Genomic DNA, 18,722 nt, shown 5'->3' on the forward strand with positions numbered 1-18,722 from the left:
GCCATGACATACTGGAATGTTATATTGAGATGGAACAATAGCCATGACATGCTGGAATGTTATATTGAGATGGAACAGTAGCCACGACATGCTGGAATGTTATATTGAGACGGAACAATAGCCATGACATGCTGGAATGTTATATTGAGACAGAACAATAGCCATGACATGCTGGAATGTTATATTGAGATGGAACAATAGCCATGACATGCTGGAATGTTATATTGAGATGGAACAGTAGCCATGACATGCTGGAATGTTATATTGAGATGGAACAATAGCCATGATATGCTGGAATGTTATATTGAGATGGAACAATAGCCATGACATGCTGGAATGTTATATTGAGATGGAACAGCAGCCATGACATACTGGAATGTTATATTGAGATGGAACAGTAGCCATGACATGCTGGAAAGTTATTTTGAGATGGAAAAGTAGCCATGACTTACTGGAATGTTATATTGAGATAGAACAGTAGCCATGACATACTGGAAAGTTATATTGAGATAGAACAGTAGCCATGACATACTGGAATGTTATTTTGAGATTGAACAGCAGCCATGATATACTAGAATGTTATTTTGAGATGGAAAAGTAGCCATGACATACTGGAATGTTATATTGAGATGGAACAGTAGCCATGACATGCTGGAAAGTTATTTTGAGATGGAAAAGTAGCCATGACTTACTGGAATGTTATATTGAGATGGAACAGTAGCCATGACATACTGGAATGTTATATTGAGATGGAACAGCAGTCATGACATACTGGAATGTTATTTTGAGATGGAACAGCAGCCATGACATGCTGGAATGTTATATTGAGATGGAACAGTAGCCATGATATACTGGAATGTTATTTTGAGATGCAAAAGTAGCCATGACATCCTGGAATGTTATATTGAGATGGAACAGTAACCATGACATACTGGAATGTTATATTGAGATAGAACAGCAGCCATGACATGCTGAAATGTTATATTGAGATGGAACAGTAGCCATGACATGCTGGAATGTTATTTTGAGATGGAAAAGTAGCCATGACATCCTGGAATGTTATACTGAGATGGAACAGTAGCCATGACATGCTGGGAAGTTAAATTGAGATAGAACAGTAGCCATGACATGCTGGAATGTTATTTTGAGATGGAAAGGTAGCCATAACATACTGGAATGTTATATTGAGATAGAACAGCAGCCATGCCATACTGGAATGTTATATTGAGATGGAACAGCAGCCATGACATACTGGAATGTTATTTTGAGATGGACCAGTGGCCTTGCCATACTGGAATGTCATATTGAGATGGAACAGTAGCCACGACATGCTGGAAAGTTATTTTGAGATGGAAAAGTAACCATGACATACTGGAATGTTATATTGAGATGGAACAGCAGCCATGTCATGCTGGAATGTTATATTGAGATGGAAAGGTAGCCATGACATACTGGAATGTTATATTGAGATGGAACAGTAGCCATGCCATACTGAAATGTTATTTTGAGATGGAACAGTGGCCTTGCCATACTGGAATGTTATTTTCAGCTGGAAAAGTAGCCATCACATCCTGAATGTTATATTGAGATGAAACAGTAGCCATGACATGCTGGAAAGTTATATTGAGATGGAACAATAGCCATGACATGCTGGAATGTTATATTGAGATGGAAAGGTAGCCATGACATACTGGAATGTTATATTGAGATAGATCAGTAGCCATGACATACTGGAATGTTATATTGAGATGGAACAGCAGCCATGACATACTGGAATGTTATTTTGAGATGGAAAAGTAGCCATGACATACTGGAATGTTATTTTGAGATGGAACAGTAGCCATGACATACTGGAATGTTATATTGAGATTGAACAGCAGCCATGACATACTGGAATGTTATATTGAGATGGCAAAGTAGCCATGACATACTGGAATGTTATATTGAGATGGAACAGTAGCCATGACATGCTGGAATATTGTATTAAGCAGCAACCATCAATGGCAGCCATTTTGAGTTCTGAGGTCCAATGAAATGCTAGTAGACCAGTAGACCTCATAAAGTCGCAATCACCAGAATTTAATCTGTCCTGGAACCTACCTAAAGCATCTAAACATCAAACTGGTATGGTTTAGCTTTTCAGCTATCTTTGTTTAAAAGTGTGATGGATGGAATGACAGCACAAAACCAATAACTAGGCTTCTTATATTTACAAATACTTAAATATTTACAAGACTGAAATTACACAAATCAATCTCATTTAATCACTGGTATACTGATTTATAACACTGAAATATAAACACTAACAGTCATGATCAGACAAGGTACACCTCCTTTTATTTAATGAAGATCTTTATTTGAACTGAAGGTTTCAAACTGTCCTTATCTATTGCTCATAGTACCCTAGCAAGAAATCTCTTGTTTATGTTTTACACTTTTTTACTTGACTACCATTACCTGTGTATTTGCTTTAATGGTAGCTCATTGATAGGAGAGAATCATATGAGCATGTGCTCATAGGTCATGTGTGCAGTTTCTAAAATAATAAGTGATTTAGTTGACTTGACAAAGCGCCAATTACATCAAGTTTTGCATAGGAATTGACTAAAGAGTTCCACAACTTCCAAACATTCTGGTAATTTAACTCATACAAAATTTGATGTCAGTTAAATATATATTTTTAACACATTTTGTTCTGCACCTAATCTAACAAAAGTGGATTCTAAACATTAAAGCTCTATTCTGTCTTGAACCAAGTTCTGTAAAAAAAATACAAGATTTTTCCATCTAAAGATTCACTTGTTACACCTGATATTTTCCCGTCATCCACATAGCACCTGTATCTTACCTTTAGGAGTGACTTCTTCTGGGGCCTTCCAAGTGGGTATGGTCTTGACAACCTGCCCTGACTCCGGAAGGAGTACTATGGAGGATGCAGCACTCAGAGAGCTTGGCTTACTAGGTAGTCCGAGGAATGGATCACTACGGATAATTGGATTGTCATTTTTTAGTGGCTGTCTTGGTATGCTGTACACATCTGCTGAAGACTGAAGTCAAAATCACATGGCAATGTAATAGATATGCAACTAGTATCTTGGATATGAAGGCCTTGAATGGATTTGTGATTAAGATACCTGCAGTTGTAAATGTTAAAATGTGTCTCAAGTCTCTGAATAGCCTACCGGCATGGCAGAGATCCTACATACCAGCACAAAATGTTCATCAACACCCTTATGAAAGTGACTTACATGCGGTTTGCAGGTCATTTATATTCTCAATTATGAAGGGCTTATAAGCATACCTGCCAACCTTCAAGACAAATTTGGGTGGGATTTTAGTGTGTTTTGGGGGTATAAGCATACCTGCCAACCTTCAAGGGAGGGAGTGTGCAATTGAGAATAAGTTACCTACTCATTTAAGCCAATTGATTAGGTTTAAAAATTCACATTTTTATACCAAAAAAAATCTTTTCTTTTGATGCATTTAATAAACTTTCAGGCAAAAAACAGTTGGCAGACTTGTATAGTCATATAACACACACACACAGTCACAACCACATACACAATTTATATCTTTTTGGACACTGGAATACAGTCTAAACTAAATGCAGACTTTGGACAGTAGAATCCAATCTAAACTAGATGCAGACTTTGGACAGTAGAATCCAATCTAAACTAAATGCAGGCTTTGGACAGTAGAATCCAATCTAAACTAGATGCAGACTTTGGACAGTGGTATACAATCTAATCTAGATGGAGGCTTTGGACACTGGAACACAGTCTTAACTAGATGAACACTTTGGACAGTGGAATAGTCTAATCTAGATGCAGGCTTTGGACACTGGAATACAGTCTTAACTAGATGAACACTTTGGACAGTGGTATACAGTCTAAACTAGATGCAGGCTTTGGACACTGGAATATAGTCTTAACTAGATGCAGACTTTGGACAGTGGAATACAGTCTAAACTAAATGCAGGCTTTGGACAGTAGAATCCAATCTAAACTAGATGCAGACTTTGAACAGTGGTATACAATCTAATCTAGATGGAGGCTTTGGACACTGGAATACAGTCTTAACTAGATGAACACTTTGGACAGTGGAATACAGTCTAATCTAGATGCAGGCTTTGGACACTGGAATACAGTCTTAACTAGATGAATACTTTGGACAGTGGTATACAGTCTAAACTAGATGCAGGCTTTGGACACTGGAATATAGTCTTAACTAGATGCAGACTTTGGACAGTGGAATACAGTCTAAACTAAATGCAGGCTTTGGACAGTAGAATCCAAACTAAACTAGATGCAGACTTTGGACAGTGGTATACAATCTAATCTAGATGGAGGCTTTGGACACTGGAATACAGTCTTAACTAGATGAACACTTTGGACAGTGGAATACAGTCTAATCTAGATGCAGGCTTTGGACACTGGAATACAGTCTTAACTAGATGCAGACTTTGGACAGTGGAATACAGTCTTAACTAGATGAACACTTTGGACAGCAGAATACAGTCTAAACTAGATGCAGACTTTGGACACTGGAATACAGTCTAAACTTTAAGCAGGCTTTGGACAGTGGAATACAGTCTAAACTAGATGCAGGCTTTGGACACTGGAATACAGTCTTAACTAGATGAACACTTTGGACAATGGAATACAATCAAAATTTTATGCAGGCTTTGGAGACTGGTATACAATCTAAACTAGATGCAGGCTTTGGTCAATGGTATACAATTTAAACTAAATGCAGGCTTTGGACACTGGAAAACAGTCTTAACTAGATGAACACTTTGGGCACTGGAATACAGTCTAAACTTTATGCAGGCTTTGGACTGTGGAATACAATCAAAACTAGATGCAGGATTTGGACACTGAAATACAATCTAAACTAGATGCAGACTTGGGATACTGGAATACAATCAAAACTAGATGAAGGCTTGGGACAGTGGTATAAAATCTAAACTAGATGCAGGCTTTGGACACTGGAATACAGTCTTAACTTGATGCAGGCTTTGGACAGTGGAATACAGTCTAAACCAGAGGTGGGCAAACTTTCCAGTGCAAGTGCCGCATACACAAATTTACACCTTGTCACGGACCGCATAGTTCATTAAGTAAAATAATTAATATTTGAAATTGCAAAAACAAAAGGTTTTTCTAAATAACATCTAATTAATTTTCAGTTGATAATATGATGTTAATATTTGAAAACTTAATCTTCAAAAGAAGCACATTTATTTGATAAACGAGTAACATAAACAGAGTCAGTGTAAATGATGACTTGTTCCTAGGCCGCATGAAAACCCTTGACGGGCCGTAGTTTGCCCACCCCATGTCTAAACTTTATGCAGGCTTTGGAAACTGGTATACAGTCTAAACTAGATGCAGGCTTTGGACAGTGGAATACAATCTAAACTAGATGCAGGCTTTGGACACTGGAATACAATCTAATCTAGATGCAGGCTTTGGACAGTGGAATACAGTCTAAACTTTATGCAGGATTTGGAAACTGGTATACAGTCTAAACTAGATGCAGGCTTTGGACAGTGGGATACAATCTAAACTAGATGCATAATTTGGATAGTGGTATACAGTTTAAACTAGATGCAGGCTTTGGACAATGGAATACAGTCTTAACTAGATGAACACTTTGGACAGTGGAATACAATCAAAATTAGATGCAGGCTTTGGAAACTGAAATACAGTCCTAACTAGATGAACACTTTGGACAGTGGAATACAGTCTTAACTAGATGAAGGCTTTGGACACTGGAATACAGTCTTACTAGATGAACACTTTGGGCAGTGGAATAAAATCTAAACTAGATGCAGGCTTTGGACACTGGAATACAATCTATTCTAGATGCAGGCTTTGGACAGTGGAATATAGTCTAAACTTTATGCAGGATTTGGAAACTGGTATACAGTCTAAACTAGATGCAGGATTTGGACAGTGGAATACAATCTAAACTAGATGCTGAATTTGGACAGTTGTATACAGTCTAAACTAGATGCAGGCTTTGAACAGTGAAATAAAATCAAACCTAGATGTAGACATTAGACAATGGAATAAAATCAAAACTAGATGCAGACATTGGACATAGGAATACAATTTAAACTAGATGCAGACATTGGACATTGGAATACAATCAAAACTAGATGCAGACTTTGGCCAGTGGTATACAATCAAAGCTAGATGCAGACTTTGGACACTGGAATACAATTTAAACTAGATGCAGGCTTTGGACACTGGAATACAGTCTTAACTAGATGCAGACTTTGGACAGTGGAATACAATCTAAACTAAATGCAGGCTTCGGACAGTAGTATACAATCTAAACTAGATTTAGAATTTGGACAGTGGAATACAATCTAAACTAGATGCAGGCTTTGGACAGTGGAATACAATCTAAACTAGATGCAGAATTAGGACAGTGGTATACAATCTAAACTAGATGCAGGCTTTGGATGGTGGTATACAATCTAAACTAGATGCAGGCTTTGGATACTGGTATACAATCTAATATACATGCAGGCTTTGGACACTGGAATAGTCTTAACTAGATGAACACTTTGGACAGTGGAATACAATTTAAACTAGATGCAGACTTTGTACAGTGGAATACAGTCTAAACTAGATGCAGACTTTAGACAGTGGAATACAATCTAAACTAGATGCAGACATTGGACAGTGGAATACAATCTAAACTAGATGCAGAATTAGGACAGTGGTATACAATCTAAACTAGATGCAGGCTTTGGACACTGGTATACAATCTAAACTAGATGCAGGATTTGGACAGTGGTATACAATCTAAACTAGATGCAGGCTTTGGACACTGGTATACAATCTAATATACATGCAGGCTTTGGACACTGGAATACAGTCTTAACTAGATGAACACTTTGAACAGTGGAATACAATCTAAACTTTATGCAGGCTTTGGACAGTGGAATACAATCTAAACTAGATGCAGGATTTGGAAACTGGTATACAGTCTAAACTAGATGCAGACTTTGGACAGTGAATACAATTTAAACTAGATGCAGGATTTGGACACTGGAATACAGTCTTAACTAGATGCAGACTTTGGACAGTGGAATACAATCTAAACTAAATGCAGGCTTCGGACAGTAGTATACAATCTAAACTAGATTTAGAATTTGGACAGTGGAATACAATCTAAACTAGATGCAGGATTTGGACAGTGGAATACAATCTAAACTAGATGCAGAATTAGGACAGTTGTATACAATCTAAACTAGATGCAGGCTTTGGACGGTGGTATACAATCTAAACTAGATGCAGGCTTTGGATACTGGTATACAATCTAATATACATGCAGGCTTTGGACACTGGAATACAGTCTTAACTAGATGAACACTTTGGACAGTGGAATACAATCTAAACTAGATGCAGGATTTGGAAACTGGTATACAGTCTAAACTAGATGCAGACTTTGGACAGTGGAATACAATTTAAACTAGATGCAGGCTTTGGACACTGGAATACAGTCTTAACTAGATGCAGACTTTGGACAGTGGAATACAATCAAAACTAGATGCAGGATTTGGACACTGGAATACAATCTAAACTAGATGCAGACTTTAGACAGTGGAATACAATCAAAACTAGATGCAGACTTTGGACACTGGAATACAATCTAAACTAGATGCAGACTTTGGACAGTGGAATACAATCTAAACTAGATGCAGAATTAGGACAGTGGTATACAATCTAAACTAGATGCAGGCTTTGGACAGTGGTATACAATCTAAACTAGATGCAGGCTCTGGACACTGGTATACAATCTAATATACATGCAGGCTTTGGACACTGGAATACAGTCTTAACTAGATGAACACTTTGGACAGTGGAATACAATCTAAACTTTATGCAGGCTTTGGACAGTGGAATACAATCTAAACTAGATGCAGGATTTGGAAACTGGTATAGATGCAGACTTTGGACAGTGGTATACAATCAAAACTAGATGCAGACTTTGGACACTGGAATACAATCTAAACTAGATGCAGACTTTGGACAGTGGAATACAATCAAAACTAGATGCAAACTTTGAACAGTGGTATACATTCTTAACTAGATGCAGAATTTGGACAGTGGTATACAGTCTAAACTAGATGCAGGCTTTAGACAGTGGGATACCATCTTAATTAGATGCAGGCTTTAGACATTGGAATACAGTCTTTATTAGATACAGGATTTAGACACTGGAATACAGTCTTTATTAGATACAGGATTTAGACAGTGGTATACGATCTTAATTAGATGCAGGCTTTAGACAGTGGAATACAGTCTTAATTAGATGCAGGTTTTAGACATTGGAATACAATCCTAATTTGATGCAGGTTTTGGACAGTGGAAAATAGTCTTAATTAGATACGGGATTTGGACAGTGGAATACAGTCTTAATTAGATACAGGATTTAGACAGTGGTATACAATCTTAATTAGATGCAGGCTTTAGACAGTGGAATACAGTCTTAATTAGATACAGGATTTAGATATTGGAATACAGTCCTAATTAGATGCAGGTTTTGGACAGTGGTATATAGTCTTAATCAGATGCAGGCTTCAGACATTGGAATACAAATGCAGGTTTTGGACAGTGGAATATAGTCTTAATTAGATTCAGGATTTGGACAGTGGAATACAGTCCTAATTAGATGCAGGTTTTAGACATTGGAATACAATCCTAATTAGATGCAGGTTTTGGACAGTGGAAAATAGTCTTAATTAGATACGGGATTTGGACAGTGGAATACAGTCTTAATTAGATACAGGATTTAGACAGTGGTATACAATCTTAATTAGATGCAGGCTTTAGACAGTGGAATACAGTCTTAATTAGATACAGGATTTAGATATTGGAATACAGTCCTAATTAGATGCAGGTTTTGGACAGTGGTATATAGTCTTAATCAGATGCAGGCTTCAGACATTGGAATACAAATGCAGGTTTTGGACAGTGGAATATAGTCTTAATTAGATTCAGGATTTGGACAGTGGAATACAGTCCTAATTAGATGCAGGTTTTGGACAGTGGAATATAGTCTTAATTAGATGCAGGCTTTAGACATTGGAATACAGTCCTAATTAGATGCAGGTTTTGGACAGTGGTATATAGTCTTAATCAGATGCAGGCTTCAGACATTGGAATACAAATGCAGGTTTTGGACAGTGGAATATAGTCTTAATTAGATTCAGGATTTGGACAGTGGAATACAGTCCTAATCAGATGCAGGTCTTGGACAGTGGAATATAGTCTTAATTAGATGCAGGCTTTAGACATTGGAATACAGTCCTAATTAGATGCAGGTTTTGGACAGTGGAATATAGTCTTAATTAGATGCAGGCTTTAGACAGTGGAATAGTCTTAACCAGATGCAGACTTTGGACAGTGGAATACATGAAGACTTTGCTGATGTGAATAGCTCAGTGGAAGGACTGATAGTGATACAAGTGTCATTAGTTTTCATCTTTCATTACAGACTGGATGGTGTAAATAACTTCCCTGAACATCTTGTCAAACTTTTCTCATCAACAAAAATTATCTTTTTGCATCTGCATTGATGTGAAGAAGTGTCCAAGTGGGATGAGCATGTAGTCAGCTCCAAAAGAGAAGCTTCCTTGTCATCTAAAAGTATCACAAATGTAACAGCTAGATCTACAAATGATGTTGATGATATCACTATCCAAGCAATCATAAATGTAACAGCTAGATCTACAAATGATGTTGATGATATCACTATCCAAGCAATCATAAATGTAACAGCTAGATCTACAAATGATGTTGATGATATCACTATCCAAGCAATCATAAATGTAACAGCTAGACCTACAAATGATATTGATGATATCACTATCCAAGCAATCATAAATGTAACAGCTAGACCTACAAATGATATTGATGATATCACTATCCAAGCAATCATAAATGTAACAGCTAGACCTACAAATGATATTGATGATATCACTATCCAAGCAATCATAAATGTAACAGCTAGACCTACAAATGATATTGATGATATCACTATCCAAGCAATCATAAATGTAACAGCTAGACCTACAAATGATATTGATGATATCACTATCCAAGCAATCATAAATGTAACAGCTAGACCTACAAATGATATTGATGATATCACTATCCAAGCAATCATAAATGTAACAGCTAGACCTACAAATGATATTGATGATATCACTATCCAAGCAATCATAAATGTAACAGCTAGACCTACAAATGATATTGATGATATCACTATCCAAGCAATCATAAATGTAACAGCTAGACCTACAAATGATATTGATGATATCACTATCCAAGCAATCATAAATGTAACAGCTAGACCTACAAATGATATTGATGATATCACTATCCAAGCAATCATAAATGTAACAGCTAGACCTACAAATGATATTGATGATATCACTATCCAAGCAATCATAAATGTAACAGCTAGACCTACAAATGATATTGATGATATCACTATCCAAGCAATCATAAATGTAACAGCTAGACCTACAAATGATATTGATGATATCACTATCCAAGCAATCATAAATGTAACAGCTAGACCTACAAATGATATTGATGATATCACTATCCAAGCAATCATAAATGTAACAGCTAGACCTACAAATGATATTGATGATATCACTATCCAAGCAATCATAAATGTAACAGCTAGACCTACAAATGATATTGATGATATCACTATCCAAGCAATCATAAATGTAACAGCTAGACCTACAAATGATATTGATGATATCACTATCCAAGCAATCATAAATGTAACAGCTAGACCTAAAAATGATATTGATGATATCACTATCCAAGCACACTTTAAATTTTTTATGCAGATTTTAAAAAGTATTTGCAATATTACTTCATCTCTAGTGACCTGGTCTGTCGATGATTGTTAAACAAGACAGTTACTTTTGGGATTGAGCTCTGCATTCATGCATTGTTCCTATGCTGGGTGGTGTTATTATGGTACTGACATCATACACTACAGAATGACTAATATTCAAATGGAGTTTGCACTATGCTCCTTGTTGCTGATGTGCATCATAAAGTCAAACTCCATCAAGTGGGAGGTCTGAAATTTAGTTTTGCTGGGCTTTGCTTGCTTCACAGACAGTCCGTCCTTCCCTCATTCATAGCTGTATTTCAACATATTACCTTAAACATAGTTCACACTTCCACTTGATACCAAATACTGAAATAATCATGTTTTGTACTGTATAAATCGGACTTCAAAGAAACACTGTATTAACTGGACTTCAAAGAAACACTGTATAAATCAGACTTCAAAGAAACACTGTATAAATCAGAATTTGAAGAAATACTACTGCTAATCACAAACTTGCCAATGATCTTTAATAAAGATGCAATAGTCATTCTCAGTCAAGGCAATAATGAATATTAACCCATTCTCAGTCAAGGCAATAATGAATATTAACCCATTCTCACTCAAGGCAATAATGAATATTAACCCATTCTCAGTCAAGGCAATAATGAATATTAACCCATTCTCAGTCAAGGCAATAATGAATATTAACCCATTCTCAGTCAAGGCAATAATGAATATTAACCCATTCTCAGTCAAGGCAATAATGAATATTAACCCATTCTCAGTCAAGGCAATAATGAATATTAACCCATCCTCAGTCAAGGCAATAATGAATATTAACCCATTCTCAGTCAAGGCAATAATGAATATTAACCTAACTTCAAACAAACTGGGTTGTTATATTTTGTGCTGTAGATCTATTTGTTGGCTTTTACTGTACATCAGCACATCAATGACTATATCTTGCTTAGGAAATGGGAGTTAAGTGAAGTTTTGCCCCTAGGTTGCAAAGTACTTTTTATGGGAATATTGTAAAATCTGGGGGGGGAGGGGGGCTAATTAACAAATCACATTATGTCTTTACATAAAATAAATTGTATTTGAGTTTCAAAATAAAAATTATTAAAATAAAAACATCAAGATACACAATCTGTGACTGGGTTTGCTTTTATCACTTCATGTAAAATAAAACCCTCACCAGTTCTGGAAACCCAATAAGTAAGGTGGCATATGTCTCTGGAGTAACCACAACCCTGTTGGGTGTACTAATCTTCTGCTGCATAGACTTGGACAGCAGGTAGTCACTAAGAGGATTTGTCCCTGAATTCAGCAGCTTCAGTGGTGTACCTTTAGACAAAAACTGAAATCAATCACAGTGAGGAAAATCTCTGATGCAGCAGACAGTTTCAGGACTATCCTGTCTTAATGTCTCAGTATGCAAATACCATGTACACTCGCTTGTCCAACTGCAAACTGCACAGACCCAGATCTGCCATAGCATAATCCACCAAAAGATCTGGGTGAATGCAGTTTCGTAGGAATAATCAGTAGAATAAACATAAGACTCTGATCTGCTGGCACCTCATTAATGGTAGTCCAGGATTTATGTTGTTTACAATTGGACTTGACTTATAAGCAAGTATATATGACACATTAGCTGTCATCATGTGAACTATATTAAACTGTCTAACATTCTAATTTCATGTATTTATGACAATATTCCAGTTTTTCTACTTCAGTAATAATGATATCATCAGCTTGCACTGAAAAGATAACACAAGCAGAAATGCCAAATTTGTACTAACAAAAATTGAATTCCAATTATATATCCCAATTATCATTGTAAAATAAAACAGTCAACAAAAATAAAAGATGCCAAATGGGTCTGAGATTACTCACATGGCTGACAACTGCCTAATGGCAAAGAAATCTGGGTGAGCAAGATGACTTTGGAAGAAATTTCATTAAATTTTTTGATTGCATATGTTATGAAAGTAATTCTTTCAAGATTACACTATTTCTGTATATGCAGCCGAATTGGTCTTTTGATCGGAAGAATTTGTTCACATTTGAAAGGTTGTGTTGCCAGGATGCTTCCTGGCCAAAATTAGGTACAAATCTGTAATTTGGTAAATGTCTGTTCAATGGTTTATGAAAAGTTGTTATAAGTTTTTCTATATTTTTGCAATGGCAGTCATATTTGATGGTGTTTCAGCACCACATGTACAAACTTCAAAACCTTTAATGCAGTGATGTTCAGAAGTATCTTACAAGTCATTTCAATGGTTTTCATTTGCATACATTTTTTGTTGTTGTAAAAGAAGCCACATTTTATGGTGAAATGGCATCGTTTAAATAAAATTTAAAATCATTCATGTAAGGATACTCCCAAAAGCAATTTATATTAGGGTGCCGTTTATCAAATATGATCAATTTCTAATAAGTGGTTTAAAGGACAAGTCATTCAAATATTTGTTTCCATTTTTCATAAGCAAAGTGATTTTTAATGATGGATCATCATGATTTTATGAGTCATTAAATTGTTTTCTCTATTTTTAGTAATGGCAGCCATATTAGAAAATGGATCAGTATCAATTAACAAATTTTGAAATGCTTTCAACCCAGAATGTTCTCAGCCATGTTTGTCTGAGATTGGTCCAGTGTTTTGTTTCAAGAAGAACTCTCCTTGTCTCATAATTTCACTTGATTTTTTACAGTAATTCATTGGTCGGTTTTTCTTTCCAAAGTTACTGATATCCCTAATTACTTTAATGATTTCATCCAACTTTTTTCAAAAGAAAACTATTATTATTACATGCCGAACTGGGTCATATTTTTCACATCTTCATTTTTTTCACATATGTTTTTATTACTAATTATTTTAAGTTATTGTGTCCAAAAACCCCCACATTAAGTACATATATGAATGAATATATAAATAAATGTACAAATAAAAAGATTCAATAAATAAATAAATAATTAAACAAATAACTACATTAATAAAGCAGTCAATAAATAAATTTCAATTAGGTAAACAGATTAATGTCCAATGTTTTATGAAATGGTTATAAATCACTGCACCTGACAAAAACTTGAGATTATTTAAAATATTTTTGAAATATCAGAACATCTGTTTTACTGTAGAAGGAAAATAATAACAAATAAAAAAATACTATCACTTTCACTACGACTGAATTTCAGTATTATCTGACACATCCAACATAAATTATAACATTTTCACAAATATATGTAGACTGGAAAGGTCTACTGCAACAAAATTTTAATGTGAAAATAAAACAAGGGTGAGAAAATCTTTGTCAGAGATATAACTAATTAACAAGATGCATATGACTGCTCAACAGACTGATATCAGCTTCACAGACAGGTACAATATCTGTTCTCAAAGAAATCTGGATCAGTGAAATTTTTCCTGTAGAAACCAATGACTGATTATATCATGAAAACAGTTCTTTTATGGTTTTTATATATTTCTGTATCTTCTGCCATATCAGACAGAACATCAACATCATTTGTCCAATACTGAAATGCCTTTTGCCAGAATGCTTTCTGTTTAAGATGGCCACATTCTTTTCGTATTTTTTCAAGTTGGTTAAAAATGTGTTTAGAAATGGTGATCATATTTGAGCCTGGAACAGTATTATTTGTATAAATTTGAAACACCTTCATGTAAGAATACTGTCAAATCTGATCAGTTCTGTTTAAAGTCAATTATTTAAAATAATCATTATGTCAATCAATGTCGATAGGAGATTGACGTTGTTGTACAAATTTTAAAGGCCTTCATGCAAGTATGCTGTATGTCTTGTTAAAGGCCTTTGTGCAAACATGTTTTGCCATGTTTAAACATCTTCATGCTAGCATGCTGTATGCCTTGTTAAAGGCCTTTGTGCAAGCATGCTGTGCACCATGTTTAAACATCTTCATGCTAGCATGCTGTATGCCTTGTTAAAGGCCTTTGTGCAAGCATGCTGTGCACCATGCTTAAACATCTTCATGCTAGCATGCTGTATGCCTTGTTAAAGGCCTTTGTGCAAGCATGCTTTGCCATGTTTAAACATCTTCATGCTAGCATGCTGTATGCCTTGTTAAAGGCCTTTGTGCAAGCATGCTGTGCACCATGTTTAAACATCTTCATGCTAGCATGCTGTATGCCTTGTTAAAGGCCTTTGTGCAAGCAAGCTTTGCCATGTGTAAAGGCCTTAATGCTAGCATGTTGTATGTCTTGTTAAATGCCTTTATGCAAGCATGCTTTGCCATGTTTAAACAACTTCATGCTAGCATGCTGTATGCCTTGTTAAAGGCCTTTGTGCAAGCATGCTGTGCACCATGCTTAAACATCTTCATGCTAGCATGCTGTATGCCTTGTTAAAGGCCTTTGTGCAAGCATGCTTTGCCATGTTTAAACATCTTCATGCTAGCATGCTGTATGCCTTGTTAAAGGCCTTTGTGCAAGCATGCTGTGCACCATGTTTAAAGGCCTTCATACTAGTATGATGTGTGTCATGTTTAAAGAACTTGAAGCTAGTATGCTGCGTGCCATGTTTAAAGGTCTTTATGCCAGCATGCTGTCTACCATGCCTTGTTAATGGCCTTTATGCTAGCATGCTGTGTGCCATATTTAAATTCCTTCATGCTAGCATTCTGTGTGCCTTGTAAATGGCCTTTATGCTAGCAATCTGTGTACCTTGTAAATGGCCTTTATGCTAGCATGCCATGTGCCATATTTAAATTCCTTCATGCTAGCATTCTGTGTGCCTTGCTAATGGTCTTTATGCTAGCATGATGTGTGCCTTATAGCCCATTTCATATCGAATTTAACAGAGTTGCTCTGTAATTATCCGAATAACCTCCCGAGTTACTTTATACTCCAGCTAATCAAACGCTGGTGGGTACATGTACATAACAAAATGGCATTCACTGCTGTTTAAAAATATTTCAGAAATAAAATTAATTAAATGATTGAAATTTTTAAATGTAAATTATCCACAGACTTTCAGAAACAAATCTGATAAACTCATATGAAACAGATTTTATTAAAGTGACGTTTGGAATGCACAGAAATAGTTTGAACAACTTGCTCTTTGATTGTCAGAATTAAATTTACTTCGACACCGTTTCCTTACTTACATGTACATGTCCAGATGTAAACAGCTCAAAGCTACTCTCTCGTATGGGTTTGAAAGCCACCCTAGTTTCCAGAAAATAAGACAGGATGGCTCCAATATTAAATTTCGTCAATAATTGTGGTAGCATCGCTGTTGAATATGCATTTTTTAACTCAATAAACGATGTTGAAGTAGTTACAGAAGTTGATGCTGATGCTGAAGCGTTAGCAATATTTTGCCCACCACCTATCAAGTGGCTATTACGTCAGCTGACCACCTGCCATGTGATCAAAATTCAGAGCAAATTACGAAGTTCACCGAAGTCTGCATGAAATGGGCTATTAATGGCCTTTGTGCTAGCAAGTTGTGTACCATATTTAAATTCCTTCATGCTAGCAATCTGTGTACCATGTTTAGGGGCCTTTAGGCGTGCATGCTGTGTGCCATATTTAAAGGCCTTCATGCTAGCTAGTTCTGTGTCATGTTCAAGGCCTTTATGCTAGCATGCTATGTGCCATATTTAAAGGTCTTCATTCAGTCATGCCGTGTGCCATTGCTTCACTGAAGTTAGTTTAGTATTCTATGAGAATTCGAAAATAGCAATTGTTGATGTATGTAAGACAGATGATTGATGCAAGGCCATACCATGAGATCACTTGACCTTAAGCTAATAAAGCCATTAAATTTAGATAAATCATGCAGAGAATATGTTAACATGCCAGACTCCATCTTGTTATACATGTAAAAAAAATATTAAGATGGTAAACACACTTTACCATTATATTTTAAGTATATTTTTTCCATTATTACCAAAAAGGCACCCACCGTTTCCATCGTTTTAAGTATTTTAGGAACATGCTTCTGACTCTAAGATAAAAGTTTCTATAAATTAAAGCATTTCTTGTACTATTATACATAAAAATCAGGCTGGTCTTAACTGAAAGCAAACACATAATAATAACATCTGTGAAAGAGTAAAAATATAAATACTAAATGTTTACCATCTTCTTCAATGGACTGAAGAATAAACTCATCTGCACCTTGTTTCTCTATTACAAATTTTCTGAAAGCAGAGAAATGTACAATCTGTACATTTTATTAGGACCACAGAAAATGTTAAAATATTGACAAAATTTCTCATGAATTTACGTCTGAAGGAATGTTGGATGGACAGTATTGCAGCCGTCTGAAATATTAGCACATATTGTGATTTCCACAATCATAGCTGATGGCAGGACATCAATGGTATGCATGTTCCCATCCTTTTTAATAATATCCCCCATCCTCACCCTTGAACCACCCCCCTGGACCATGACCCAGGGAAATTTACCCCCAAATTCATTACTTTTGGCAAATGTACTCATCATTTGGTTAAAAAAAGATAAAAATGTTACTGTAATTGTAATTTTTGTATTATTTGTCCTGACAACTCCTCACAAGAACCCAAGGGAAGAGGTCAACATATCATACCCCCTCTTGCAAATGGTCAGAATAAGGGCAACCATGGTATCATGTCTGGTAAATTTCCACCCAGTGGTTTAGGAGAAGTTGTTATTAACACATGGGAGAACAGACAGACAGACAGCATCACAATATGCTGTCAGTTAAATATGCAGAATTTAACCTTCAAATAAATATTCATATTCCTGGATCCAAATTCAAGAGAGAAAGATAGGCAAAATGTAATAAATTTCTCTGAGGAAATACAAGAATATAGATATAAACAAATGATCTTTAAAAGAGAAAGAAGGAACAACAGAATGCTTAAGTAATTAAGCTGGAATAATATGCAAATTATGTTTCTACCACTGATGTAGGAAAACTTTTTTTTAATTTTAAAGTAACATTTTAATGAACACTTTAATAAATGTTACAAACACAGAGATTCTCTCACTTCTCTGTATTTTTATCAAAGTTTAGGCATGTAATGTTCTGTCAAACTAATGGTTTTCTTTACTCAGCAAATACCTGTTCACAACATCCACTCAAATTCCAGCAAATTTCATATATATATATAAATGTCCCATATGTAATTGTTACCTGCATTTGGCAGTCAGTGGACAAACAATGGTTTCAGCCTGCCTTAAGCAATCATTAAAGCACATCTACATTTGCCCTTCAGATTGTGCAAACTCAATTTTTGTTTACTGAGGAAGGCATAATTTAGATAATAGATTATCATATAAATCAATGTGCATACCATGCTTATTTCACCTGTACTTGTAACTCCAGTGACAGTGCAACTCAAAGGTGTCAATATGTCAAATTTGAAAGCAAGGCAGTTTTTGTTGTTAACTAGCTTGGCGGAAGTAATGTTTTCTGAACGGTGGGAAATGTAGTTGTGTCATAGCAGCAGAAATTTAAGCCCCTTTTTGTGCCAGTGTGATAGTTATAGTTAGATACCTTCATCTATTTGCCAATATGACAGGTACAGTTAGATAGCTTCATCTATTTGCCTGTATGACAGGTAAGGTTAGATATCTTCATCTATTTGTCTATGAATGAAAGCTATCTCTGAGTGAGAAAAAGTTAGCCTTTGAGAAGAGATACGAGTTCATTTGGGTCAGAGGTCATTCAATATTCAAAATATGTTTGTTAAATTTTAGTTCATAGGTCATAACAAATAGCCATATACAACTCCTTTTGATTTTGTGTTAATCACAGTATTCTTAACATAAGATGTGTTTTGATCTTGGCAAATTGAGCAAATGACAA

At 35.7% G+C, this 18,722-nt stretch overlaps 1 protein-coding gene across 1 annotated transcript in view; it reads right to left on the reverse strand.

Moving 5' to 3' along the window:
* The window catches only part of LOC149781244 (von Willebrand factor A domain-containing protein 8-like), a 203,976-nt gene that overhangs the window by 56,440 nt on the left and 128,814 nt on the right, over positions 1-18,722 (reverse strand). Inside the window, exons 33-35 of the mRNA XM_089935327.1 lie at positions 17,009-17,070; positions 12,080-12,228; positions 2,849-3,047 (exon numbers count right to left, since the gene is read on the reverse strand). Of these exons, the coding sequence (XP_089791453.1) occupies positions 2,849-3,047; positions 12,080-12,228; positions 17,009-17,070 (410 nt within the window). The remainder of the gene's footprint in view (positions 1-2,848; positions 3,048-12,079; positions 12,229-17,008; positions 17,071-18,722) is intronic.

The sequence above is a fragment of the Sinohyriopsis cumingii genome, chromosome 15, assembly GCF_028554795.1.
Source record: "Sinohyriopsis cumingii isolate HCF-2022 chromosome 15, ASM2855479v2, whole genome shotgun sequence".
Classification (NCBI taxonomy): Eukaryota; Metazoa; Mollusca; class Bivalvia; order Unionida; family Unionidae; genus Sinohyriopsis; species Sinohyriopsis cumingii.